The sequence below is a fragment of the Lepidochelys kempii genome, chromosome 5 (assembly GCF_965140265.1).
Source record: "Lepidochelys kempii isolate rLepKem1 chromosome 5, rLepKem1.hap2, whole genome shotgun sequence".
Taxonomy (NCBI): Eukaryota; Metazoa; Chordata; order Testudines; family Cheloniidae; genus Lepidochelys; species Lepidochelys kempii.
In genome coordinates, this window is record NC_133260.1 from 121,869,942 (window position 1) to 121,882,375 (window position 12,434).

At 40.1% G+C, this 12,434-nt stretch overlaps 1 protein-coding gene across 10 annotated transcripts in view; it reads left to right on the top strand.

Annotated features, from left to right (window-relative positions):
• The window catches only part of KIAA1958 (KIAA1958 ortholog), a 115,103-nt gene that overhangs the window by 45,411 nt on the left and 57,258 nt on the right, over window positions 1-12,434 (top strand). For all 10 annotated transcript variants that reach the window (XM_073345656.1, XM_073345663.1, XM_073345653.1 and 7 more), the window contains one exon: window positions 4,127-5,324. In XM_073345656.1, coding sequence (XP_073201757.1) covers window positions 4,151-5,324 — 1,174 coding nt within the window. In that variant the 5' untranslated portion in view covers window positions 4,127-4,150. The remainder of the gene's footprint in view (window positions 1-4,126; window positions 5,325-12,434) is intronic.

Genomic DNA, 12,434 nt, shown 5'->3' on the forward strand with positions numbered 1-12,434 from the left:
AGGCCTTTAATTGTATTTGTTATTTTCTGTACGTAGGTCCCAATCCTGCAGTGACCTCTGGGTAGGCACTCGGAAGCAGGTTTAAAACAAAAGGAAGTATTTTTTCACACAGCACACAGTCAACCTGTGGAACTCCTTGCTAGAGGATGTTGTGAAGACTAAAACTATAACAGGGTTCAAAAAAGAACTAGATAAGTTCATGGGAGGATAGGTCCATCAATGGTTATTAGCCAGGATGGGCAGGGATGGTGTCCCTAGCCTCTGTTTGCCAGAAGCTGGGAATGGGCGACAGGGAGTGGATCACTTGATTACCTGCTCTGTTCGTTCCCTCTGAACTTGGCATTGGCCACAGTTGGAAGACAGGATACTGGGTTAGAAGAACCTTTGGTCTGACCTCATATGGCCGTTCTTATGTTCTGGGCCACAGTTTGCAAAGCGTGTTGGGAATAAAAGATGCTGTATTATAAAAATGGGATTCTCTATGGTATGGTTTGAGCTGTTAAATTGGAGCCAGCCTTTTCCTAATGATAAAACGTACTTGACATTCACATCATGTTTTAGCTATTTTTTTAGCTTTGAGACACACACAGAGTAGCCAAGTATTCACCTGTTGATGTTACCAGGTTAAATGTCAGTTGGATGCATTATCAAGGGAAGATCAGTAACAATATACTTGTCTTTGAGCAATATTATTATTATTTTTGCCTCTAAAATATTTGTGTGGGGATGGGTGGAGGTATGGGACATGAGGTGCGAGTGAGCTCCGCATCAAATTGGTTTTAGGAAACTACATCGGGCCTGAATTTCAAACATGCAAAACACCCATGACGCCAACTAAAGTCAGCAGGTGCTCAGCATCTCTCAGAAGTCAGGTCCATAGGGTTCAGAAATCACCATAAGGAAAAAGTAAGGGCATGCCTCCCTGCCAGTTTGTAAAGACTGAACCCATCAGAGGGACCTGGTTATATTTAATTGGCTCAGGAAGTCAATGGAGTTACACCAGGTGTAAATGAGAAGCAAATCAGGCCCCATGTATCTCTTCTTCTATAGTGTCATAATTTCATGGCTATATTCTGATTAAGTGACCTGTGGGGAGGTAGCAGATGGCAAGTTAGAGAATACAGTGATATACTCCGGAGAACATAAACTTAATCTCTGTTACTTTAGAAGAAGAAGAAGAACTGAGGACATTTAAATTCAATGTTGTGCCAAATAAAGGTGAAATTTCAAGTTATGTGCATTCCTTCTTGGTAAACCTTTCTTGAAATTGAAATAGCCTTTAGTTTTAAAGTAAGACTGCACTGTAAAAAGGGATACTGTCAAGTGAGCTTTTTAAGAATTTAAATTTTTTAGAAAGTGTTTTCAAACTTACATACTTCTTTTCAGAGTTTTTGCTTCAGAGAATGTTCTAAGTATCCCCACAGTTTGGCTAGATTTGCCATACAACTGCCCTTATTAAAGCAGTGTTGTGGTAGCCGTGTCAGTCCCAAGATATGAGAGAGAGAAGGTGGGTGAGATCCAGGGCTTTGGAGCTGTGCTCCAGCTCCGCTCCCGCTCCACGCAAAAACCTGCAGCTCCACTGCTCTGGAGCTCCTCCACGCTCCAGTGCCGGGCTCTGCTCCAAAGCCCTGGATTGGTCCAATAAAAGATATCACCTCACCCATCGTGTCACTCTAATAATTAAGGCAGGGCAATGGGAGAAAGGCTCCTTGGTTCCTATAACTCTTGCTGTTTGGAGTTGAAAAACTGCCGTGCTAAAAGAGCTGACGTACTCATTATTTTCCAACTGGTTAAAACGATAGGCTGGGACAGCAGAATTCTGAGTTCAATTTCTGGCTCTGCTCTAGATTTCTGGTGTGAATTTAGGCAAACCACATAAGGTGAAATCCTGACCATAATTGAGGTCAAAGGGAGTTTTGCCACCGACTTAACTGAGATGAGGATTTCACCCACAGTCTCGCTGAAACTGAGATGGGAATAATAGTACTTTCCCACCTCATAGACGTAGTACGAGGCTAAATATATTAACAATTATGATGGGCTCAGATATTACAGTAGGTAGATGAGATCATTTGACTCTATCTAGGTTCTTATATAGATTCTATCTTGAAATGAGAGTTGGTGGTTTTTTGTTTTGGGTTTTTTTTGTCATTAATCTAGAGTTGTATTGAACATTTTACTAACTGGACCTTATTTCCATCTCTGGCCAAAGGAGATTTTTGTTGCTTAATTAAAAGTGAAAAGATTTGCATAGCAAGATAATGAACATTGACTGTAGATTATACAGTCCAAAATAGTGTTCACAAATACCACAACTGCCACAACAAATGACTTTTCATTTTTATTTTTAAGTGAATTTGCTTTCAGTGTTTTTGCTAATTGTAAACACTCTGGTGAACAAGTTTACTGGCAAAAATGCAAAGGTGTTTTCTGGAACAGTAAACTTTATGCCAACATTGGATGCTAGCTGGAAATGCATATTTTGAATTAGTAAAAATGAGCATTCACACTGAAATCTTGATTCTAAATATTATATTAATCCAGTCAGAGAACAGAAACCTACTATACCATATCTAATTGTATAATGAAAAACGAATTCCTGGAGCTTCAGTATCAAAATACTTTCAACAAACTGCTCAGAAAAATATCTACAGTACAAAAACTATATATAGAAATTACTTGTGAACAATTTCTATGCTTCTAACTCAGTTATGTTCCATTTCTTTGCTTTTCTTTAACATATCTATGCCAGCATTGTATGGCTCTGGATTTTCCCACTCCCTTATTGAATCTTTCTGTTTGCTTAAGTGAATGAAGCATCTATCCCATCTCAGATTGTCTGTTTTATGGCTGCACGTGATTGAAGGGGCTGAGAAACCATTATAAAATCTATTAGACAGTTTAATGCTTGCTTGGCCAGGTGTAAACTTGCTGCACTCCTCAGCAGTCAATTGGGCTTGATCCTTAAAGGTGCTTAGCAGCCTCGATTCCCGCTGAAATCAATTGGAGTTGAAGGTTCTCACCAGTGGGATGAGATTTTGTCTTCAGGCTAACTTTATCTGAAAGATGGAACATGAGCAGGACATGCAATTTGGGGCAAGTAAAAGACTGAAAATTCAACAATTTCTTGTCCTCTGTGTGGAGTGCCAGAAATGATATTTTTCCAGTATTTATTAACTTGGCCCGAGATTTCAATTCCTCTTGTTATGGGTTCCTAGATAGACATTTTTGAGAAGGGAACAAACGCCGTGTTTTGCTATTGATGCCAATGGAATCAAAATTTGGCTCTATGAACTTGGAAGGTTTGATAAAGCAACAGAAGTTTTAATTGTCAATATTCAGTAGAATCACTCTTCTAGACAAGCTTGAAGCTAGTAGAAAGCAGGGATTTCTATTAGCCACTGGACACTTAGCTGTTACAATAGCCAGGTAGAAGATAACAAAGAACCAATCACACAGTTACTTTGGTTTTAATTCAAGGAAAGATTATCAGTGTTAGGCCCTCAAGTGGGTTTCTTTGCATTTCCTTTAAATAGGAAGATGCATTTCAAATAGTTCAAGAATTACATTAAATCTGATCAATGCGTGCGGAAGATTGAACTCAGTGCCTGTAATGCTAGTTTCAGATTCAGGCTAAAAATTATAGTTAGCGGTTTTTTTATTTTTTTTTATTAAGTCTATCAGATATAAAGATTTGTACATGCAACTGTTTTTTCAATTTGAGTGTCAACAGGTCGAATTAGATTGTCAATAGTAGCGAACTTGCCTGTTTAAAAAGCTGTTTTATCTCAATGTAGATTTGAGGTTCATAGAGAGCTTTTTTTTGCTCCATTGTTTAAGACAGCATTTTATAGATAGAGTGAGAAGAGAGAAGGTGCTTAAAAATTAATGCTATGTTGACAAGCGTCTTTTAGAGCCTATTATATGATAACAAGATGGTTTACCTATAATTTGTGTATGGTTATTTGCCTTTGTAAACATTTTTGTATAAGGAATATAAAGAAGTAGGTCTCCACTCCTTTGTTTGCAGAAAAAGAATGTGTGTTATGTTCTTATTTAACAGCACACAGTTACAACTGTTGAAAACATGTAACCTAAAAATTGCCTTTAATTTTCTTTTCTTTAGGAAAGGAGTTATTGATCCTATAACATGGAGGATTGCCTTCATACCTCTTCTGAAAACCTTTCCAAACTGGTCAGCTGGGCCCACAGCCATGGGACCATCTGCAGCCTCATTCCAAATCTAAAGCACTTGCTTTCTGAAGGTTCCCATGGCAACCTGACAGCTATGTGGGGCTGTAACGCAGGCCATGCGTATCATTGGCCACTGACTGCTACCTGCAGGGCTGGGTCCCAGGAAAGAGTGTGTTTCCAGGACAACAGAAGCTTCAACTCGGACAGTCCCAGCATCATAGGTGTGCCCTCGGAGACACAGACTAGCCCAGTAGAGAGGTACCCTGGGAGACCAGTGAAAGCAAAGTTGGATTGTAACAGAACCGGGGACTCCTGTGATTTCTCTTACTGCAGTGAGCCTTCAGAGCTAGATGAAGCCGTGGAAGAATACGAAGATGAGGCTACCCTCTTTGACATGGTCTGCGAGTCCTCAGTGACAGATGAGGATAGTGACTTTGAACCTCATACCCAAAGATCTCAAACCATTTCCCGCAAAAGGCCTGGTCCGGGCCAATCCTCATCATCTCTTTCAGGCTCCCAGTCTCAGGTCATTGATGAAAGCTGTAACAATGTGATCGTCAAAAAGATTAAGCAAGAAATCCCTGAAGATTATTATATTGTGGCTAATGCAGAACTTACCGGTGGCATTGATGGACCTGCATTATCGCTGACGCAGATGTCAAAGCCCAAGCCTCAAACTCATGCTGGACCTTCGTATATTGGCTCCTCTAAGCCCACCCCCACTGTAGCACCTTCTCTCAGTGCTGAGCTAGACTTACAAAACGTGTCTGTTTCTCCCCCTGTCATATCGAGGCCTGCGGTTCAGAAGCCTGCAAGAGTAACTCTGGCTTCCCCAAACAGAGGACCAGCTAGTACCCCTACAGCCAACCAACAGGTCGCGCTCCAGATGCCAGTCAGTACTTCCAATACCAGCAAACAGATTAGCATTCCTTTATCAGCCCTGCAGCTCCCTGGACAAGAAGAGCAAGCTGCTTCAGAAGACCTTCTCCAACCTGTGCCAAATCAGGGTCCAGCCGGCGAAGTAGCATTATCTCCTTCAATTAGCGCAGAGCCGGAAGTCAGCTCTAGTCAGCAACAACCTAACACTGCGCCTATCATCACCGCCGAGGCAACAGTACAGTCAATACCAGGTATGAAACTATGGGAAGCTCATACTGTCATGCAGGGAATTCAGTGTCATTCTAAAGGACACATTTCTAAAACAAGAATTGCAGTTGAGAAAGTGAAATATTGATCATGGTCACCATGGGTTACAGGAAGATACTAGATCTAGAATTACTAGATAAATCAGTAGCTAAGCACCCTCCATTGGAAGGGTGTTTGGAAAGCTTTCATTTAATAGAGCCCATAAGCACTTGATGTAGGATCATGTTAATCCAGGGATACTTCATAAAGGAACCAGCAGACTTTTTCTCTAAAACAGATAGATCTCAGAGTAGGTTACATTTGACAGCCACATAGTTCTGTAGTGCAATATCTATATGGGACGGTATGCAGCTATCTAGTTATACATAAGGAGTTTTGAGACAGAAAAGCAGACTGTTCCATTCATTTGCTACATCAGAAAGATAAAATCTTAGTAAAAGCAATCTACAGTAGTGGTCAGTGCTTTCCTCTCCTTTCCTTATTCCTATCAAGAGAGCTGACATTTGAAATGCAGAAGCAGGGGAGAGGTGTAACAGTAATGGCTGGAGAGAAGTTTGTCCTATTATAAATCTTTATTACATTTTTTCACCAACTTGTAAATCACAGCAGCCTGGAGAGACTGGAGAGAGAGACATATACCTTTAAACCTTAAAGTAAGAGTGCTTATACTTTAAATGAAGCAAAAGAGATCCTTTCCCATTTTTAGTGAACATTTTCTTTTCAGCGTATCCTTGTATTTCTTTGTGCCTCCCCCTGCCCTCAATGCAATGATGATATGTCTAACCAGATAAGTATTATGAAAACATAAATTTCTCAAAACAACACATTTCTGTTGATTAATCTTTTCATGCCAGCAATTCTGGAGGGAAATCAAATGCTTTGCATGGGGAAATCTGGTTCTCGGCACCAGGTTATTGAACAGTTAGATACTACCTGTTACACTGTGATCTTTACTGTTGTTGTCAAACAAAATGTTAGCTGTATGTAAAATTTCCAATATTATTCAATAAAACCCAGCAAAGCACCATAAGATAGAAAATGCAGAAGTTAGTGTTTTTCATTTTGCAACTAATGACTCTCATTTCTATCCATTAGACACTTCCTCACAGCAGTCCTGTCAGGTGTAAATTATTTGATGGGGATCCTTCTATAAAACTGCAGCTAAATTCAGATCTGATTCTGTAGGTTAAGTCCTAGGGAGATGGACTGGTGGGCAGAGGTCAGATGTGGTAGTCAAAGGTTCATGGAAAATTCGTTTATCACATAGTTCTTCAATTCATCAAATAGCTATCACCTTCACATATGTTAGCAAGCCAGGTTCTGCAGTCAGTGATATCTGTGGAATTTCAACTGTCACAAACTTCAGTGGGTGCACTGGTATAACCCAGGGCAGAATTCTACTCTGATATGTGTTATCTCTGAGATTCCTTTGTTTTCTACAGGGTAGTAAAAATAATTTCAGTCTGCTGTAGCCAGCAGTTAACAGAGGAATGACCTGCAGCTGTACATTGGCAATGTTTTCATCAGCTCTTAGAAACTAAGCAACGTCAGGCCTGGTTATTACTTGGAATGGAGACTGCTAATGAAAATCTGAATGCTGCCCCTGAAGTGGTGCTGGTTAGGTTGACCTCTTCCTTGTGAATCAGTTCTGAACTAGTGTCCTAGGGAGATAGAGATTTTCTCTAGGATAAGATGCAAATTCAAGGCTTTCACAAAAGATGTCACAGCACTTTTTCCAAAGGCAGTGATATTCTCTTAGCTTTCTAGTAGTTTTAGCTAACTAAAATATTATATACTTCCTGTCTTAACTCTTATGTAGTATTCCTTTATGCTGTTAAGCAGCTTCCATGTTCCACCCCAGAGATTACTGCATTTCAGCAAAGGGTAAAGGGATTGCTGTGTAGGTAAGGCTTGATCCTGCAATCCTTAGTCATGCCAATAAACACATTGAATTCAATGGGGACTTCTCATGTGGGAAAGGAATAACTGAACTAATAAATGTTTGTTTGAACCACAAATTTGTATTAATAAGTGTTTGTACCAAAAAACCCCCACAATTCTGCAAAGATGATCGAGCTGCTAAAATGTGAGACATGGTTTTAAAACCGAGTGGGGTTAATTGAAAAGTGAAAGAGATTCCGCACCTATCATAAATTTTTTAGGCTGTCTCCGGGCTGGATTTCTTATCAGACAGTAATTCACTACAAGTGGTGAATGATTTCACATGAAATTTGAATTCCACTAAATCGTGAGAGGAGGATTGTCCATCCTACATGACACTTTTCTATCTGAGCTCCCTATAAACCAGGAGCAATATAACTTTTTACTCAGTAGGGAGAATGAACTGGATTTGAAAACAGGAACCTTTGCCATTGGTTTATAGACTCAATTATAGTGATAGTTTCCTAACAAAAATACTACTGAAAATAAACATGGAGTTTAAATTCTGTCTTTTCCCCAACAACTGCTCTCTTATTTCCAAAGTAACACCTAAGGCCCTGATCCTGCTAAGATTGGTGCACATGCTTAACTTTGTGCACTGCTGATGTCAGTGGGGCTAACTCAGTGTGTGAAGCAAAACACATGGGTGGATCTTTGCAGGATCAGGGTCCACGCTGGTTAGTTGTGATTACTAGCTGCAGCCACCACAGTGAAGACATATTGTTTAACATATTCCTGTAACAGGGGATGCACTCTTGAGCAATTTTTTCCAAAGATTATAGTACATGCTTTGCAATGTAAAAAGGTTGATAATGGTATGTTTGGTATTGGACTGGATTCGGATCAGGCTCCAAAATGCGTGGTCATACTGTTTTTACAGTTCTTCCTTTCTATACCATCCACCCAACCTGACTGCCTGCTTCAGACCTGTGAAAGGGCAGAGGATTGAAGAATTTTATACTAGCACAAGATTCTTGTCCATTGCACTTCCCTGCTTGCTCATAAAAAGCTGGGTAGACAGAGTAGGGGGGCCTGTAAAAATGCAAACTTGGCCAGGAATCAGAATAAAAAACCTTTTCCGGCTCCCACTGAATTCAATGATAAAACTCCCATTGATTTTATTGGTATCAGGGTACTGCTTGTGTCTTGTAGATGGAGTGATGTAACTGGGATTCAACTCTTAGGTCTTGAAAGCCCTCAAACTTGTCTCTGCTTTAACTAAGGTTGTGTTTTTGAACAGATTTAGTTAAATCAGCTCAATCCTCGGGTCGTGAACTCTAATATCAGTTTTAAACTGGCTTAAATCAATTTAGCTTAATTCATTAAGAGATCGGCTTAAGTTGCAACGACATAAGCCATCTTGAAATCAGTTTGAATGTCCACACTGGGGTTTTGCACTGGTTTAACTTAATCTAATTTTAAAGTGATTTTAGTTAAACTGGTACAACTTTGTATATAGACAGAGGACCAGATTTACAAAGATATTTAGGCCCCGAAAAATGCAATTAGATATTTACTGGGATTTATAAAAGCACTAGGTGCTAACTTGGAATGAGGGCTCAGTCTGAGGATGGTGGCTTATGTTGAATTAATTTCTTAAATTGTATAGTTTATTTTTCGAGCATAACAAATAGGAACTCCTCTGTGTTTACAAGTTGATTACTGTACAAGTTGAAAAACTGATTACTGTAACCTGCTATACTCATTAACTCTGGACAATTCCCTATCTTATGCCATGCAAGAAATGGCTAATATCTAGGCTTTTTGTGTGGAGCGACTGAGGGAGCTATGTCCGAGAAGCCTGTGCTCCCAGAAAGATCTTTGTCACCTTTCCTGTTGCCAATTCCTGACGAGTCCTTCAGGGCAGGAACTGGCCAGGGGAAGGTCTGTTGCACTGCTGAAGCTGTAATGTGAACAGGAAGCATCAGGTTTTCAGAGGGCAAGGTGTGGCTGGGCGGGATGCCCTCTGAGAGGGTATCGCTACATGTGGAAAAGACCTTGTTTACTTGCTGGAGGGCAGGGAGGGAGCTGTAGCTCAGAGGGAGATGTAGGGAGGTAGCATTGCTAAAGTACTTAAGAGGAATGACTAGTCTTCAGCACTGTGTTGCAGAACGCTCAGAGTGGGTGTGTCCTAGGAGTCCACAATGTCATAATTTATCTCTTTGGTCAGACACTGTCCCAGCAACATGAACACAGCAGAAGAGGGTTCCCTTAGAATCCATTGAGAGGGTTTCACATTCAAATATACTAACTGGGAAAAGGACACCAAGAATTACTGGGTGAGGTTCTCTGGCCTGTGTTATGCAGTATGTCAGACTAGCAGCTGCTCATAGAGGTCCCACCTGGCCTTGCGATCTTCGAAATGTGAAACATATGTAATAGAGTAAAACCTCTGAACGGTAAGTGTGATCATGAGATTTGCTCCATGGCAAATCCTATCCATCCTTCACCAGCATGATGGTGGTTACAAAGTTGGGTGCTGCTTTTCCATGAAGGTAGAGTCAGGACAAGAAACGGGACCCCTTTAGCTACCATCCCTCCCTCCCTCTGGCAGAAGCCTCAAACATCCTTCCTCCCCACGTGGTTACCAGAAATTAGCTATACGTTAAACATGAGGCCAGATTATGCGAGGGCCTACGCTGGATCTGTGCACAGCTGCACTGGCCCTTAGGGAGCTTTGGGAGGCATCATGCAAGGGGCGTTGGCCTGCTGCACCATCCTTTAAAAGGATGAAGGATGCTGCTTGTTGTGCATTTGGCTAATCTTGCTGTCCCATGTGGGTGTACCACCTTCTCCTCATCCCAGGGGGTGCTAGCAGGGATTCCTGGATTCTGTATAGGCTCTTTATATCCTTCCCTTGCCGTGCATAGCTTATGCTGTTAGGTGCCCCCCAAAATCATGAGATTTATAAGAATATAATACATTTTTGGTTCTTTTTATTTGCCTTCTGTTTTTTTGAGCTTTTCAGGGACACATTTTCAATTTTTTCTCTGCAACCAGAAGGACTAGAAACATCCTTTTTATATTAAATGAAAGCACATAATCCTATGACTCCTGGATCTGGAACTTTCAGAGAAACACGAAATTATTACGAGACTTATGATAAAATCACAGGAGCTGGCAACAATATGACAAGGTCTAGCCGCAGATTGGCACTAAACTAAATCATAGGTTCCCCTTACACTGTAAGTACTATTTTATCAGGCTATTTTAAGGATATTCTCCTAATAAGCCGAGAAGCCTCCTCCTTGCATGGGTAAGTATATATGCATATGTATAGCTCTTTGGAAGACAGAGGGTCAAATTCATCCCTGATGTAACTCAGCTGAAGTTAGTGGAATTATGCCACTGGTACATGTAGCACAGAGTGATCAATCATGTGAAAGTTACAAAACCCAAATTAAAATCTTTCCTAAATACTAAAAAAAAACCCCCCTGCTAATAGATCCCTGTAATTATAATTTTACATGGCAGAACTGATGACTTTTGGCTAAATCAGTTGCTGAAGGCTGCCTCTGGGGTCATATATTGCTGAAAGTGGTCAAATGAACAATTAAACCACTGTTGTAGATGTGTGAGACATTTTTTCTCTTAGCCTTAGAGTAAAGAGATCAGAGGCCACTGGCAACTCATTCAACATCATAATTTATTTTGATTCTAGCTCCATAGCTGAACTAAAAATAACTTGAGCAGAGATAAATCATATAAAAATATACCCCTATGTTTGTAAAAGCGGCAAAGACCTTGCTTACATGGAAGAATAAAATGAAATAATTATCCTTGAATCATCAGAAAATCCAATAAGTTAAATTAACCTCTCCTATATTACTACTGGCCTCTGATCTGCCAACACTGGTTTCACTGCTTGAGTCCCACTCATAGCAAGAATACACCTATGAAGATTACATATAATATTGCTCAGCAGAATATCAGACTCCGTATTTTTATAAGCACCCCCTATGTTTATGTCCCAAAGCAGTCAAATGATAAATTAATGTTTTGGGGCCTTAAATCTGGAAGCTCTGCTTCTCAGGCTAACATTTGAATTTGTCAGATATTGTGAAGGGGGGACCAATTTGAAAACCAAACAGGAACATATTAAAGAAAGTATATTTCACCCTTGAATAGTTGTACTGATATATTGTTTATGTTCTTAGTATCTACAACATAGCAATGGAAGTTTAATAACAATAATAGTAGTAGTAACAATAATACAAAATTATGCATTATTATGTGCTTCCTGCTATAGGTTTTTATGACGTCATCAATGTTTGCAAGAGAATCCTGAACTCCGCTCTCAGCAAGCATTATGAAATCTTTTAGTTTATTTTATAAATGTATGTATTTCAATTTTTAAGGTTCCATATGTATTTTCTCTGGTCAAAATTCACCCCAGGTATGGAAGGCTCATATAAAACCCTCTGCAATGCTGACATTCAGCAGTGGGGTGCCTATGCAAAGGGTGTCATGAATGATCCATGGAATCACAGCCTACCTTAAACAGGAAGCATTTATTAAAAAAAGCAACTGCAAACTACAGATGCAAAAAATAGGTTTCTACACTGCTTGAGTTCTGCCTTTGTCTCCTTTGTTTACCAAAGACCACACCCTGTCTGGAACTCTGAACAGCAGAGACATCTAGTGGCTATATAATATATTGCAACATATAAACAGAGTGGTGTCTTCACACCCTGCTCAGAACTCAAGTAGGCTGGCATGTAAGCAAGGGGAAACAGCAGCTTGGAGATGTGCTGGGACCATGGAATCTGCAATTACACAGATCCAGAGGCCAAGAATTCTGATGTAATATCAGCAGCTACTATTATAGCTTATGAGGGTTCTCTGCCTGGAAGGGGGAAGGGAGTTGAATCTGTGCCCCTACACCCTCATAGAATTCCCTGCATTATGTGTGGTTTTCAGCAGTTTTTGCATTTATTTTCTTAAAATATATTTTCAGTTCAACTTCAAAATGGTGACTGTCTGCTGGGGAATGGTTCTTTGGGTTCTAAGGAGAATTGTTTTAAACACAGATCATACTGCTGAGAATCTTTTAAATGAATTTTTAAATAGAGGTTTTCAGATGAAAAAACAACAGCACGAAATATCAAATGAGACGGTGTGAGAATGTATGAAAGAAAAATGGGCCATTTCAA